Source organism: Diplotaxodon limnothrissa, linkage group LG1 (genome assembly GCF_057381915.1).
Source record: "Diplotaxodon limnothrissa isolate DT_005_m linkage group LG1, D_limnothrissa_male_GT1.1, whole genome shotgun sequence".
Classification (NCBI taxonomy): Eukaryota; Metazoa; Chordata; class Actinopteri; order Cichliformes; family Cichlidae; genus Diplotaxodon; species Diplotaxodon limnothrissa.
Genome location: NC_140596.1, coordinates 28,399,658 through 28,416,699, shown reverse-complemented (window position 1 = coordinate 28,416,699; position 17,042 = coordinate 28,399,658). Strand labels below are relative to the sequence as shown.

Sequence of the window (17,042 nt, the reverse complement as noted above, 5' to 3'; positions counted from 1 at the left end):
CTGCCATGACACCAGTCAGTCAGAAGCGCCAGCTTGATGCCGGATCTACGGAATACCTGTTTTCTATGAGCCTGGGCCACATACACCAAACCACAATCGAGCCAGATATGGCATGCCATCACATAAACGGTGCCATCTACGCCAGGCCTGGCCCATATCTGGATGACACTACTTACCATGTCAGAAGTCAGCCAGCAGTGCCGGCTTGACACCAGATCAGGTCCAGACTTGGCTGCTACAGATTCCACTACAGATTACAGAATACATGCCCCAAAATGTATTTTGTAACGTATTCCGTTACGTTACTCAATGAGAGTAACGTATTCTGAATACTTTGGATTACTTAATATATTATCATGCTTTTTACAACTACATGAATGTACTATTGCTGTGTGATTTATTACTATTACTGAAGGTTATTCGCCATACATACACCAACTAGATTTTATAAATCTTAATATAAAATGAGTAACAGTAGGTTGACATTAGGTAAGGCTGCACTTTTTGCAGCGATCTGGTATAGGAAACTATTCCACGGGTATATAAAACAGGTCCGCGGCTCCGAACCGTAAAGGCGTAAAACCGTAATGTGTAATGCGTCGGGCACATAGCTGAAAACTAGCTTTACTTTACTTTGTTGTCTGGGTCAACTTTGCTAGCGAGAGACAGAGAGAGGCGTTGAAAGACTGCTCCAACAGAACTTATTGTTTTGGAGGAAAACACGAACACAGTTTACAGTCGAGTCTTAATAGCGTACTTACAACTGGGCTGGTCAGGCACTCTTTTTTTTGGCTGCAGTGGTGTTAGTGGAAAATGATTCTATGTTTCTTTACCTTCTTTTAAATGTACAAAGATGCCTTTTGTCTGCCCTTTGCCTATGGTTAGATTAGTTTAGAATTATCCTTTTAGACTTTCCCAGCGAAGACATATTGTTTTGGGACATATTGTTTTAGATTGTTTTATCTCTCTCCCAGCTCTCTGCTGACGAGGCTAGCACCACATATGGAGTTGTTTATTTTATCTGTTTATTATTTTCTTATCCTGTTCTCACTGTCTCTGTGATTTGTGCCTATAAAAATGCCAAGCCTCTGTTCATGGGTGTGAGTTGTTCTTAACAGCTTACCCGTGTACACGTTAAAGCATAAAAAGTAACTTTGTCTCATTGTGTCTTTATTTCTCCTGGGTCTTTTGCAGAGTTTTCCCCCAACAAGTGGTTATAATTATATTTACATGCTTCCAGCTCCCGTTTCTGGTGGGTGACAACACCTACTTTTCCACTCTCCTTTTACTCCCTCCCTCGCTCACAGACACATAACGGGTATGGCAGTCCATTCTCCCTGCAGCATGGCTACACTGCCCATGAGGCTACATGCTTTAGGGCCATGCCTGTAACACTCTGCCTGTTGCCTTCATATTAAATAATTTTTTTTTTAATTTAAAAAAAAAAAATTTTTCTTGACATGGGCCGCTAGATTGAGACACAGGCATTAGAGCCTCTTAATACGCGTTTTGTTTGGGTTTCCACCAGCGTGGAATTACCCCCCAAAATAGAGAGAGCATAGCCTAATATATGAAACAGGAAAAGACCGCCTTATAATCCATTTATTTCAACAAAGTAACTGTATTCTGAATACCACCCTTTTAAACGATAACTGTAACGGAATACAGTTACTTATATTTTGTATTTTAAATATGTATCGGCGGTACATGTAATCCGTTACTCCCCAACACTGCTTATAAATACAGTAAGCTAACTTTATTAAAGATCTTTTTTAAAGTTCCCTTGGTGACAGAACAGTGACCTATGCCTGGTGCACTCTTAGCGCAATCTGCTGTTGATTCTGTGTTTGACATCCCACTGTGATCACATAGTAAAGTAATAAACACTAGATGGCAACAGAATACAACCAAAATGAGCTGCACTTCCATTATTATCAATACAGTGATTACTGAGCTTTTAACTGAGTGTGAGAGACCGTGCTTTATTTTCAACTGCAATTTTAATTTAATTTTATTCTTCCTCACCGTGGTTTTGACTTCACTGCTGAGATCCATTGTTGCAGACGCTACAAGGTGCGCCTGGGAGCCTGCTGTGTAAAGCTGCACAACTGATAGTGAGCATGGCAACATTTGAACTTTACTGACTTCACTAACATTTGAAAATCACTGACTGATTACTGGAAGAGGCAATAATTGGTTTTAACTTTGTGTTTTTTCTTTGCTGTCCCTATGCCTTGTTTGCTAATGTTTGCTTTGCTACTGCAGTTTACAGTTGTGCTGTATATGTCTGTACCCCCCCCCCCCCCCCCCCCCCCCAACCCCGTTTTAAATCAATAAAATGTTGATCACAAAAAAAAAGAGCTAGTGCCAGCCAAGGCTCAGTTTTTTTGCCGTGGATGAGGCTTGTAAATATTGGCCATACCTGGAGAAAGCTGCCAGTGTGCTTCCTGGGCCCTATTTCAGGAAGCCGGTTTAGAAAACTCAGAGTGAAAAACGATACTCAGGGTTGAATAACCCCGAACTGTCCAACTCGGAATATTCGGTTTCAGAAAGGCTGATAACAAGTAGTTCAATCAACGCGGAGTTGCTTTAACCCCAAGTTAAGCGCGCGCACGAGGATACATAAAGCCCTGATTAGTGGAGCACAGATTAAGCGAGTCACCATGGAGACGGAGGGAAAGAAGGCGCGGTCAATGTATTTTACAGCGCTTGAGGCCGAAATTCTGATGGCAGCATATGCCGATAACATGCAAATTTTGCAGAAAAAAAGTAACACAACCTCAGCTGCAAAACAAAGGGAGCATGCATGGCAAAACATAGCTGACAGAGTCAATGCGTGAGTGTTAATTTAAACATTGATCTAGGGATTTCCACCCATTTAACACGTTATTTTATTATATGTTATTTTTTATTTTATACATTTTATTTTGTGATGATGTGAGCGCAGGTGCAACCCAACAGGCCCCAAACGTTCCTGGCAGCAAGTAAAAATGAAATATAAAAATATAGTCCAAACAGGTAAGGTGTAATTGTATTATGAGCCATAGTGCTTGGTCTGTTTGTCCTATGTAAATCAATTGCAGTTAGAGGCTACATTAATTTTCTTTCTGTAAGCATTTATTGAAATTATCTGAGCACATTACAAGTACATATTTGCTTACTCTGTATGCTCAAATGTGACCCGTTATAGCCAACAGAAAAAAAGCGGAGGCCCGAAAAACAGGTGGGGGTCCTCCACCACCACCCCTCACAGAGCCTGGCCACTTGGCTTCCACATTTGTGATAATGTTGGCAGCATCACATATGATCTTCACAGTGCAGAGAACACAAATTAGCATCCATTACTATAATGAAATAATTTGTTAGTTTGAAATGCTACAGGGAACTATGTACCTGCACATTAATGCTGTGGAAAGACTTCCTGTTCACATAGTCTCCTTCATTTACTGAAGGAGCAATGATTGGAATGTGAGTGCCATCTGTACAGCCAATCACGCCTGGGAACCGTGAAAATAAATGTAAAATTTATGTAGTAGTCCAAGCATCACCACATCATGAATTAAGTTTTGTTCATCCTGCTACCTGCAATTTTGTGGCATCCCTCTTTGATGAATCTTGTGGGTCTATGACCGGGGAACACCACAAACGAGTGCAGGAGACGTTTCAGTGCAACTGTAACATTCCTGACTGCCCGACAAACGGTAGCCTTGGAAACGTGCTCAGCGTCACCAATATTATACAGAAAGCTCCCGTTTGCAAAAAACCGAAGTGCAATACAAATAATATGTATAGAACTGAGAGGATGTCCGCGATGTGTCACATGAGCAATATTAGGCCTGAGAATGTTATTCAAATAAATTATAGATTGTGCTGAAAAACGGTAACGTTCACACAGAAAATCATCAGGAAATGATAAAATGTCCAAACGCGCTCTAATCACTCTCTCCCGGCGGAGAGCTCTGCGGAGTATTTGGGCTTCAACATCTACTGGCTCTTCAAGGAAGGGGCACGCCATGTCTGACACTTCCTACAGTCAGGTTTCCGACACAGAGGCGGAGAACGTCAGGGTTAGTTGAAGTAAACCTGCTAGGGGGCAGGTTAGCTTCACGGAGTGTGTCGTCATAGTGACTCACTCAGGATTAATCTAAACTCGCTTTGTGAAACTGAAAACCCAGAGTTTTCGTTAACTCAGGGTATACTTACTCAGAGTTTGCACTAAACCGGCTTCCTGAAATAGGGCCCTGCTCTTCAAGAGATGATAACAATGAAACCATTCCTGTGTGTATAAGTACACTGTCAATATCAAAGTGAAGTTAATGTGTAAATTGACTATTCAGCATTTACCATCCCTACCGCTTTTGAGTTATCATGTTGACTTTTTTCTCTTCCCTCTCTACAGAAAGGAAAGGTGTGCCTGGGGAGAAAGGTGATGCAGGCTCCAATGTCCAGGGTCCCCCAGGGGTCAAGGGATTAGTAGGTACCTTTGCAGAAGTAACACAATAAAGTACAAACACATTCTATGTTACCAACCCTGAAATGATGTGTGCTAATAATGAATAATTATAAACTCTGGTCTTAAAAAGAGATTAACTAAACCAGCTAAATGACTGAATCACTGGGATTGTGTTCAACTGAGTCATGCACAACTGCAAGCTTCTCATTTTAAGGAATTGGGTAACTTCAACATAATTGTGTGATCTTGTGATCATTACCAGCCTTGAGTGAAGAAAACATGAAGGCAGCAGTAATAAGGTGACTGACATCTGTAGGAAATGACTGCTTCATTTGGAAGTCAGCAAAAGACTGACAGTAGAGCTCAGAAGAGATAAGATAACTCTTTATTGTCATTGCACAGTCATACATAGTACAGTAGTACAATGAAATTGGAAAACTGTCCTACGTCGGCACTACATATAACACAACACGACCCGAAACGACACATCACAACACAACACAAACAACACAGTATAATAACTTAGTAATAAAAAAAGAAGTGTATTTGTGTTGCACACTGTTATTATTGCACATTAATTGTTATTGCACCTTGTTATAAATATAAATATTATTATTGTTACTGTTTTTACCGTTGTTACCTCCCCCCCCCCCCCCCCCCCCCAAAAAAGTCCAGGTAGGTAGCCAGTCAGGTCAGCTATTTGCATTGATTAGGGCTATTGCCCTGTTGTAAAAGCTGTCCTTGAGTCTATTTGTTCGGGACCTCAGCAGCCTGAACCTCCTGCCAGACGGCAGCAGCTTAAACAACCGGTGTCCTGGGTGTGTACCGTCCCGTAGGATGCTGCGTGCCCTCTTGAGACAGCGAGTGCTGTACAGGTCCTTCAGGGAGGGAAGAGGATGTCCAATGATTTTTTGGGCCATGTTGATGACCCTCTGGAGTGCCTTTCTGTGTGCTGTGGTGCAGCTGGAGAACCATACACCGATGCAATATGTCAGCACACTTTCAATAGAGCAGCGGTAGAAGACAGTCAGCAGCTCCTTCTTCAGGTCCATTTTTCTGAGGATTCTCAGAAAGTGGAGACGCTGTTGGGCCTTCTTTAAAACCGCAGAGATATTAGAGCTCCATTGGAGGTCTGTGTCTATGTGCACACCCAGAAACTTGAAACCGGAGACCCTTTCCACACACTCGCCATTGATGCTGACAGGCTGCAGCTCAGACTTCCTCCTTCTGAAGTCAACTACCAGTTCTTTTGTCTTGGTGGTATTGAGGTCCAGGTTGTTATCTACACACCAATCTGACAGCCTCTGAACTTCAGCTCTGTATGCTGTCTCATCTCCCCCAGAGATGAGCCCCACCACGGTGGTATCATCTGCAAAGAGCTTTGAACAGGTTTGCTGCACCAAAAAGGAAAATAATAAGGTGAGATTGGCTCTCTCTTCTCTTATTCAAATCTTCACTCATGTTTTAAATCAGCTAAGAAATTATTCACTTAAGAACAATTAGGGAGCTTTCTCACACAAAACTACTACCAGTTGATGGCGCTTAATAAGAGATGTTTTCCCAGTGGGATCAGTAAAGTCTTGCCTTAAACAATGTATTCGCACTGCAACCTTAATTGCCATGTTTCTGTATTCAGTGCCAAATAGTTTAGAAGTATATATTATTTTCTGTCTAGTTCATTTGGCATTGTAACCTTAACTTCCTCAAAGATAATGAAATTGCATAATCAATGGTGGAGAAGCTTCTTTTTCTTCCATGGTATAACATGATGCTGTGAGAATGTTTGTTTCCACATGTATGATAATTCTTATATTGTTTATTGTGCTTACTGTATCTGGATATCCAAGTTTATTTTAAACTGTACAGATATTCATGTTTACATTAAAGATTTTCCAAAGCTTTGACAAGAATTTGTTGCTGTGTAAAAAGAAAATGACAGTGTTGGATATTATTTCTTTTGGTGTATGGTTTCTTTGTTTGTGTTTTTTGTTTTTTTTCTTGCTAAAAGCAAAAGCAGTGTAACTGAATCTGATACACTTACTTACATTACCTGCATTAAGGCTTTGGAAAACCTCTCCAGATGTGCAGCAGACTTGAGCGCCACAGAGACAAGCTGTCCTAAGATTTTTAAGTAGCCCAAAAACACATTGAGAACAAAGAGCTTCTGGTCATCAGAGGTCCTCATCAGTCTGGGTAGGGAGGTGGCCAAAGAGTGGAGATTCTCAGATAAGTGATCAGTGAAGGTCTGAGTGCCACTGCTGCCACTGTGTCTCTGATTCCTCTGGGATACCTCTCTGAGAGTGACTTCACACCTAGAGGAGAAAACAGCACTATCAGTAATCTTGTATCCATTAATTATGATTCATTTGTTTCTTTTCTTTATAAAAATATCAATCAAATCAAACCTCTCTGACTCCAGATACCACATCATTAATTGCCCCCACCAGTGCTTCTAGTAGAGATCCTACACACTCAGTCAGTGACCGACCACATCTGGCCAGCAGCTGATCGGCCAACTCCACCATTGCCGGCCTAACCCTACAGTGCTGGTGCACTGAAGTGCGCGACATTATCATCTTGAACAGCACAGACAGCTTCTCTGCCGTGTTCTTCACCCACTCCGGTGTCCGAAGGACTATCAGCTGTCCGATCCTCCCCAGGTCTGCAGAGGGAGTCTGATACGACTCATTGGACTGAAGCTGGACATCCTCCATGATAATCCTCCATGCTGTCAGGTGGACAAAACCTGACAGCAGGTGATCACATAAACCGATCACTGCAGTGCATTTGTCCTATCATATTGACACATTTTCCTTCAGTTCTAGAAAGAGTGGTAACTCGTAATATAGCAGAACACACAGTCGGGGCTCTTATTACAGTGAAATCGCAACTTTTAGATTTGTTTCTGTTGTGTTCCTCAGATTTACCAACATTCGCAAAGCTATGCTTCCTCTTTGTCCTTCCGTTGTCACTCAAATATCTGGAAATTGTTTCTCTTGCTTGAAATAGGTGGCATATAAAGTGTGACTTTCAAAATGATCTTTTTTCCATATCTTATGCATCTTGCATGTGTTTTTTTTGTTTGGTTTTGTTATTGTTGTTGTTTTTTTGTTTTTTTCTCTCCCCCGCAGGGGGTGAAGCTGCCCGTTCCTGCCCTGGCTCATACCTAGGGTCAGCATGGATGAAGAATCCCTTGAGGCAGCCATCACTGCCTATGGTGCACAGTTGCAACAGGTGGAGACAGCCCTGTCTCTTGACCTGGACCCCACCCAGCACTCAGACTTGCTCAAACTGAAAGAAGATCTCTGTCAGCTTATAGACCTCAGGCCAGACCCTGAGGCCAGCCTGGTGTTTGAAAAAGAGGTGACCACTGATGCAAACGGCGGTCTTGATGCTGAGTTTGCTGCTTTCTACTCTGAACTCGGGGAGTCTTATGTAATAGCTCAGATTTCAAAGAGAGGACTAAGGGCGGGGGGGGGGGGGGGATTCCTTCGATTATGAATAAGGACAAGAAGAGGTCGAGGAAGGAGAAGATGCACTTAGTGGTACCAAAATAAGAGCGCTCTATCAGATGACATGGGGAACATTGGAGTATCATAGTGTCATTGTAGTGGGGGCAGAACCACCAGATGCGCACCCCTTAGGATGAAGAGGACAACGCTACTTTCATTTCATTGTTCACTCAGAAAACTAAACTGTTACTCTACGATTGCATAAAACTGCTTGATACACCATGCCAAAGTTTTCAGCCACAGCTTATGATCCAACATCTGTGTTCTCAAATGTATTTCCTCACATTGAAGCTAATTGAAGCGTGAGAAATACCAACAGCTCAGAGAAGAGGTCGAGAACATGTGGAGGGTGAAGGTAACAGTGGTCGCAGCTTGGGAGTCAATGCACTAGGTGCAGTGGCTGAATGTTGAGAAGTCAAGAATATTAAAAGGCACAATTATGTAAATGTTTTTAAAACTGCAAGTATTTTCCATGCTGTTGGAAAAAAATGGGCTAAAAATAAATTGTTTTTTTGTATGACACAGTATTTGTAATTAAATTACCTGTTACAGTTTCAAGAATAATGTCATGGTCCTGGGTCAGTTTGACCCAGCGTTTTGTGTTTCCTTGAAGTTCATTTTTGTGCCTTGTGTTTATTCTGATTTTGTATTAGTTTAGGGTTGAACCTGAAGTTTAGTGTTTTATCAGCCCTACCCGTGTCTGTCCTTGGTTCTCTGTTCGTGTCCCCGTGTTGTGTTGTTATTCAGTCTGTGTGTTTCCTGCTCTACTTTGAAGGCTTGTGTTCTGGATTTCCTGTTCTATTCTGAAGGTCTGTGTCTGTTGTCATTGTGTTCAGCTTGTGTCCTCCAGTCATCATGTGTATTCAGATCAGCTGTTCTTCCCTCCTGTGTGCGATTACCCGATTACCTTGTGTGTGTGTGTGTATATATAGTGGGTGTCGGTCTGTGTCGGCTCGTCTGCGTTCTATGGTGTGTCGTTCCTGTCTCTGCCCCACACCCCTTTTGTATGCTCTCAGGTTTGTCATTTAGTTCTCCCAGTTTAGGTTTCTTCAGTTGTTTTGTCATGCCTCACTGCCTGTTTTTGCCACTCCACCACTTGTAAATAAATGTCACTCGAATCATCAGTCTCTGCCGCATTTTGGGTCCTCCTTTTCCTCCAACACCGCACGGCTCACCCCACCAGCCGTGACAAATAAAACATTATATTAACAAAAGGGACATACTCCTGTCTAAGAAAAAGTCACTATTGATCAATATTTACATGTTTAACTATTTCTGGTCTATATGTAAATGTCCCTAACAGGGTGGAACACATTCAGAGGCAATGGTTAAGAAAACTACCTGTATACTATTTTATCGAGCCCTATGCTTGACCATAATGGATTTCATATAGTTAAACGTGTCAGTATTGAAAAGAAATTATACAAAATATAAAACATAAATCTTTTTTTTTTTTCTTCAAAAGTTATGAAGCTAAAATGTTGCCGCAAAAAGGGACTCACACAGCTACAGTGTCATCTGACTGTGGCTTCACTGCCTTTAATAGCTGCTGGTAGTTAAATCATCCTTACAACCTGTTAGTTGTGTTCACCAGTTTTCTTCCTGTTGCTCGCCTTTCTTTCGTTTTCTTCCTTGATACGTCAAGGAAAAAAGACACGACTTAGCGTGCATTAGCAGTCGCCTTGATGTAATAAAGCAGAGGGTGCAGGAAGTGAAATCAGACAGCCTCCACTAAATCTGATGGAATCAAAGTTCAGGCACTCAACTGATTTATTTAGTCGATTTCATGATGACACTGTAAATTTAAAAAAATGAAAAACAAACACAAATGTTTCATTCCAGTCTTGAAAGGACCCATCCTCCCTCTGGCCCCTGGGCAGTCTTGTTGGACCTATGCCTATGATGGTAGAGTTGTGATATTGGCAGGTCTGTTGACTTTCACAATCAGCATTTTTTTCCCTTTTCTTTCCTGGCTTCAAAGAAGCCAGTCTTTATTAGTGTCATGTGATTGTTCTTCTGAAAAAAAAAATCATCCCTACAAGTGTTGCCTTCTTCAAACAGAGACATTATCAAATGATGGAGGTTAAATAATCGATTAATCAATTAAAGCTTTAAAAAATAAATTAAAAACAAACATTTTAATTCAAGTGAACTATTTGATGGCTGTGCGCACTCTGAGAGCTCTCAAACCCTAATTCTGATCCAATTAAACATTAAGGCTTACAGCAGATTGCAATCAGATATATAAAAAAAACATCGTACTGGTAGAACTCTGGGTTAACTAATAAAGCAAAACGATAGGCTTCGTATAATTATCTCACTTCATTGTTAAGGACACATGTTTCAATCAAAGAATAGCCCTGAACAGATAGGTATATTACATTAAAGGAAAAGTCACACTCAAGTGGGACAAACAAATGTTACCCGAACAGCAGAGGGCATACCCAGCAGGTACAACATCACTCACAGGGCAGTTTCGCTTCCCTTTTATTTTACAGAAAACAAAGAAGAGTCAGTGGGGTTCTGCTTAAAAAAAATTTGCTTGCCATGGAGGAGAGGATTTTTCCATGTACGCTTCTGTGTCTATGTAAGTATTCATCTAATAATATTTCAACTCTTTCCTCAGAACCTCACCGACATCACTGTAAAAAAGGAAACTGGCCTAAAAACCCTGCTTAGAAGTGATCCGTCTTACTGGTGGGCTTTAAAGTACTTGTTCAATAGTCAAAAACCAACAAAGTAGAAATAAGACGCCTTTAAACCAATTTTGCCAGGACTTCTTGTTATCATTTTTCGTTTATCTTTTGGATTCAAGCCTTGCTTTAAAATTTAGCTAGCACACAGAAGAGGGTTTCAACAGACTGTTATGAGCATCATGATTCAGCAGAGGAGATTTTAATGGGGTTTTTTTCCCCCAAAATCAAAAATAAATAAAGTTTATTCTGAAACTAAAAAACAATAGTTATTTTAGAGCATCGCAACTTTTCAAGCTTGGTTTATAAACTGCAGATGATTATTGTATTTAGTAGGTGGGTGTGAGGGTGGAGTAGTAGGTTTTCAACTTTGATTTTCTGCTGCTGAACGATTATTAGTAAAGAATCCATGAAGACAAATGATTCAATATCAGAATGTTGTGTTTTTATACATACAGGATAGCTGAGAGTGCTTTATATTGATCTGTCTGATTTGTTTGTATGTCCATCACAGTGCTGTCAGGTGTCGGTGCCGTTACTGTTACCATCCCCCAAAGTCAGTATGAGTATGCCAGAGGGGACAACATCACACTGCCCTGCTCCTTTATAACGACAGCTTCGATAACCTCCCAGACACAAGTCGTCATCACTTGGTCTTCTTTGACTCAGCAAACTACCACTGAAGAGGTTGGCATCTACCTATCTTTATGACTCTCTCTAAATAAATATTAAAGTCCTGAGATGCAAACATGTCCTTGTGTTTTTTACTCTTCTTCCTGTCATTTTCTAACAGACAGTGATCGCCACCTACTATCACAGCGCTATCCCAGCTACTGATATAGACACTGACTATGAAGGTCGGTTGTCCCTGGATGTAGATGTCACTCAGGGAAAGGCTAACCTGAAGCTTTCCTCCATCTCACTAGCTGACAATAAAAATTTTGAGTGTCGTGTGCAGATCCCAGGTGACAAGAAGGGCAAACAAACTGCCATCACAAACTTGGTGGTTCTAGGTACAGAGGGGCAAAAAAGTATTTAGTCAGCCACCGATTGTGCAAGTTCCCCCACTTAAAATGATGACAGAGGTCAGTAATTTGCACCAGAGGTACACTTCAACTGTGAGAGACAGAATGTGAAAAAAAAATCCATGAATTCACATGGTAGGATTTGTAAAGAATTTATTCGTAAATCAGGGTGGAAAATAAGTATTTGGTCACCTCAAACATGGAAAATCTCTGGCTCTCACAGACCTGTAACGTCTTCTGTAAGACGCTTTTCTGTCCCCCACTCGTTACCTGTATGAATGGCACCTGTTTGAACTCATCATCTGTATAAAAGACACCTGTCCACAGCCTCAAACAGTCAGACTCCAAACTCCGCCATGGCCAAGACCAAAGAGCTTTCGAAGGACACCAGGAAAAGTATTGTAGACCTGCACCAGACTGGGAAGAGTGAATCTACAATAGGCAAGCAGCTTGGTGTGAAAAAATCAACTGTGGGAGCAATCATCAGAAAATGGAAGACATACAAGACCACTGATAATCTCCCACGATCTGGGGCTCCACGCAAGATCTCATCCCGTGGGGTCAAAATGATCATGAGAACGGTGAGCAAAGATCCCAGAACCACACGGGGGGACCTGGTGAATGACCTGCAGAGAGCTGGGACCAAAGTAACAAAGGTCACCATCAGTAACACACTACAACGGCAGGGAATCAAATCCCGCAGTGCCAGACGTGTTCCGCTGCTGAAGCCAGTGCATGTCCAGGCCCGTCTGAAGTTTGCCAGAGAGCACATGGATGATACAGCAGAGGATTGGGAGAATGTCATGTGGTCAGATGAAACCAAAGTAGAACTTTTTGGTATAAACTCAACTTGTCGTGTTTGGAGGAAGAAGAATACTGAGTTGCATCCCAAGAACACCATACCTACTGTGAAGCATGGGGGTGGAAACATCATGCTATGGGGCTGTTTTTCTGCCAAGGGGACAAGACGATCCGTGTTAAGGACAGAATGAATGGGGCCATGTATCGTGAGATTTTGAGCCAAAACCTCCTTCCATCAGTGAGAACTTTGAAGATGAAACGAGGCTGGGTCTTCCAACATGACAATGATCCACAACACACGCCCAGGCAACAAAGGAGTGGCTCCGTAAGAAGCATTTGAAAGTCCTGGAGTGGCCTAGCCAGTCTCCAGACCTCAACCCCATAGAAAATCTGTGGCGGGAGTTGAAAGTCCGTGTTGCTCGGCGACAGCCCCAAAACATCACTGCTCTCGAGAAGATCTGCATGGAGGAATGGGCCAAAATACCAGCTACTGTGTGTGCAAACCTGGTAAAGACCTATAGTAAACGTTTGACCTCTGTTATTGCCAACAAAGGTTATGTTACAAAGTATTGAGTTGTATTTTTGTTATTGACCAAATACTTATTTTCCACCCTGATTTACGAATAAATTCTTTACAAATCCTACCATGTGAATTCATGGATTTTTTTTTTTCACATTCTGTCTCTCACAGTTGAAGTGTACCTCTGGTGCAAATTACTGACCTCTGTCATCATTTTAGGTGGGGGAACCTGCACAATCGGTGGCTGACTAAATACTTTTTTGCCCCACTGTATGCATTTCAAATCGGTGTGTTTGCATGCTGATGAGAAGCTGGTCTACTTGCTGATGCTGAGCTAGCTTTTTTTTTTTTTACATTTATTCTTTTACTTACTTGTTTACTGCTTTAATACCACAGTGTGGGACTAATATGGCTTTAAAATGTAAAATCAAGTGATTGAGATCTCCTGTGTGACATTTTTACTCCGGAGTGTGATTTTTCTTGTTATAGTACTTTGCACTGTAAGAAGTGACAGTCTTATGTAGTCTGTGGTGTGTTGGCTGTGTGTATTTTAGCACATATCTAACCACTTGTTTTCCTGTTAGCGGCACCCACCTTCTATATGCAGGTCTTCACATCTGCAGCTGTGTAACTGCTGGATAGACATGTTGCAGCAGCCAATGGCTATTGAAGTCCCTGATAGTGTCTCCTCTTTTTCCTCCTGTCTGTCCAGAGCTCCTGGGTTTCTAATTATGCTTTTCTAACATACATTTGCACATTATCTGTAAGTCCATGTAAATTTGTGCAATCGCATTGATTTAAGAATCTCATTATGGTCAGCACTAAGGCATCAAAATCCTGCTTTGCAGTTATGCTTAATCTGTATGTTACTGTTACTGTATGTTTTTTAGTTTTGTTTTCGTTTTTTTGTTGTTTTTTGGGGGTGGGGGGGTTGTACTATATTTTATAAATATTTTGCTCTTTTACATTTTTTTTAATGCACTATACTGCTGAGTGACTGTCTTCATTGCAGTGTTGACCCTAACTTGCATATGACAAAAGTGAAACTGAAACTGAACTGAAATACATTTCTAATCACACATGAATACAAACACATGGCTGTATCTTATATAAAACTATATACAGACTCATAAAAGATAAGCATGCACTTCAGCATCTACTGATCACTTATAAATACAGTAAGCTAACTTTCCCTTGGTGACAGAGCAGTGACCTATGCCTGGTGCACTCGTAGCACAATCTGCTGGTGATCCTGTGTTTGACATGAAGACATCCCACTGTGAGCACATGGAGTGATGTGCTTAACAAATAAAATGCACAACAATGTTGCAGTAAAATATATAAAAAAAATTAAAAAAAATACAAGTCAAGAAACAAGTATTAAAACAGCAACAAAAACTAAGGTTGTTAAAACCAAAATATTTAGTTTGATGTGTGCTAAAAAGCACACCATAAAAATGTGTCTTTAGTAACAATTTAAAATGTTCGAGCATTTGTGCAGATCTAATATTAAGAGGCAGGCTATTCCAAAATCTGGGACTTGCCACAGAGAAGGTTCTGTCGCCATGAGATTTAAGTTTAGTCTGTGGAATAGATAAGGTTAGTTTTAACCAGAACCTCGTGGTTCTATCTGGAGCGTAAATAAAAAGGAGCTCAGACTGTTTAGTGATTTAAAAACAAAATGAAATTTTTTAAATTGGATCCTGTAAGAAACAGGCAGCCAGTGTAGACAGGCCAAAACTGGGATAATATGCTCCTTCTGTTTTGTACCAGCTAGCAGATGAACAGTTGCATTTTGGACCAACTGGAGACGATAGATAGAAGCCTGGTTCAAACCAAAAATATAGAGAATTGCAGTAGTCCAGTCTGCAAGTAATAAAAAGATGAATAACATGTTCAAAGACATTAGCTGGAAGGTATGGCTTAACCTTGGCTAGCTGTCTCACATGAAAAAAGCTGGATTGGATTACTACATTCAGCTGCCTACACAGTTTAAGGAACCTTCGAGGTACGCACTGAGGTTTTTTTTACATTTGACTTACAGTAGGAAGATAAGGGGCCCAGAGCACTGTCACTGTGTTTATTAACATTGTTGCCAAAAATGACAACTTCTGTTTTGTTTTTAATTCATTTAAAAAATTGTAAAGCCATCCAATGTTTAAAGTCATCAAGGCAACGTAATAACAGCTGAAGTGGGTCTGTCCCTGCTTTTAAAGTCAGATAGATCTGCAAGTCATCTGCAAAACAGTGAAATGAAAGGTTGTACCATGAAAAAACAGAGCCCAGAGGCAACATATACAGCGCAAACAGGGCAGGACCATGATTAAGAGGGGCTATTTTGGAGCTGTGGAAGTCCATGTTGTCATAAAAAGTCCTTCCAGATAAGTAGGGCCGAAACCCCTGGAGAGCAGACCCTTTTAGCCTAGCATACTCCAGCCATGATAGCAGCATATCATGGTCGACCATGTCAGAGGCTGCTGTCAGGTCCAACAACAAGAGGGCAGCAGAGCTGCCAGAATCCAGAGTTAAGAGAAAATAATTAAAAACCCTTAAAAGTGCTGTCTCAGTGCTGTGTAGTGATTTAAAACCGGACTGAAGCTTTTCAGAGATCAAGGTGTGTGGTATCGCAAGAAATTAGTTGGTTATATAAATATATGAGTATGCATAATAGTTATTATTCATAGATACCTACATCCTAAGTTCCCGTTATTCATCTGAAAGAAACAGATAGAATGAGTGTGTCGCTACAATGGTAATGCCAGGAGAGGCAGTTTAAGTTCTGTGTTACATTTATGTTGTAAGAAAGTGGGAGAAGAGCGTGTCCTGTAGGAGGCAGTAAAAATGGACACTGATGTTCTGAACATGTACTGACAAGACGGTTCAGTAAACAAGTTGCAACCATACTCCATTGTAAGGCTCAGTTATTTTATTTTTATTTTTTGAAGATGCAAGAAGGTGATTAATCAATCTTGATTAAGATCAAGGTGCCTGCAACTGTAAAAACAGAACTTTTGAGAGAAAGGGGGGTTTCGAAACTGGCCTGTAATTAGCCAGAACAGTTGGGTCCAGGCTGTGTTTTTAAGAAGAGAAATATAGCCTACTTAAAACATGACAGGACACACCTGTACCAAGGGAGGCGTTAATGAATTTCTTGTTTTTAATTCATTTTAATTAATCTGTTAATTAATTAAAGGATTTAAAAGTACAATATAAACCAGCTAAGTAGTTTATCTCCCTATGTAGTGCTAACAATAATTAAAATATATCAGCGATAACAAAGTTGGGGAGTTTGAAGGGTGAAAGGGGGTTGATTAAGGAATCATGGGCGAGAGAAACACACATGGAGCGCTGTAGTAGGATGAATACATTAATGAATAAAACAATACCTTTGATTTCTAAACACTAGATGGCAACGTAGAACCTCCCAAAAAGCTGTGTTCATCAGCTGATAACCAAAATAACCTGCACTTCCGTTGTTATCATTAAAGTGATTACTGAGCTTTTAACTAAGGGTGGGAAAGGGTGACATATTTTCAACAGCAACTTTAATTTTATTTTACTCACCGTGGTTAAGACTTCACTGCCGCCATCCATTGTTGCAGACGCTGGAAGGTACAACTGGGAGCCCGTGTAAAGCTGCACAGCTGATAGTGAATATGGCAACATTTGAACTTCAGAATAAAATTACAATCGGTCAGTGGTGAAAATCTTCCCTCAGTAACATCTGAGAAGCCATGGAGGTGATCTGCTTTTTTATCTCAACACGTTTTACTTCAAAATCTCACAATATAAAACTGTTACAGGATATTAGATATTAAAAATATTGAGTGATTACAATACAACACCAGAATAATATATTTTGGAAAAAGGTGGTTACTACTGAATATTTTGAATATTTATTATTATTTTTACATAACCTAAATACTGAGTGGAGTTTGGAACTTCGTCTGCAGTCGGTGAATAAATGTATAATGAACTGAAAATCTTGTCTAAAGTTATCATTTATTTAATGTAATGTAAATTTGTATTTATATAGTC

The 17,042-nt window shown here is 40.6% G+C and overlaps 1 protein-coding gene across 1 annotated transcript; it reads left to right on the top strand.

Annotated features, from left to right (window-relative positions):
• The first annotated feature begins 10,512 nt into the window (after positions 1–10,512).
• On the top strand, positions 10,513–13,733 carry LOC146639930 (cell surface A33 antigen-like). The gene is made up of 4 exons (XM_085374264.1): positions 10,513–10,552; positions 11,173–11,345; positions 11,452–11,671; positions 13,687–13,733. Exons 1-4 carry the CDS (start codon positions 10,513–10,515, stop codon positions 13,731–13,733), a joined length of 480 nt encoding a protein of 159 aa, XP_085230390.1.
• Positions 13,734–17,042: the final 3,309 nt, after the last annotated feature.

Coding starts and splice junctions, on each gene's coding strand:
- LOC146639930 (XM_085374264.1), top strand. CDS start 10,513: ATGGAGGAGAGGATTTTTCCATGTACGCTTCTGTGTCTAT. Junction 10,553..11,172: donor ATGTACGCTTCTGTGTCTAT/GTAAGTATTCAT, acceptor TGTCCATCACAG/TGCTGTCAGGTGTCGGTGCC. Junction 11,346..11,451: donor AGCAAACTACCACTGAAGAG/GTTGGCATCTAC, acceptor ATTTTCTAACAG/ACAGTGATCGCCACCTACTA.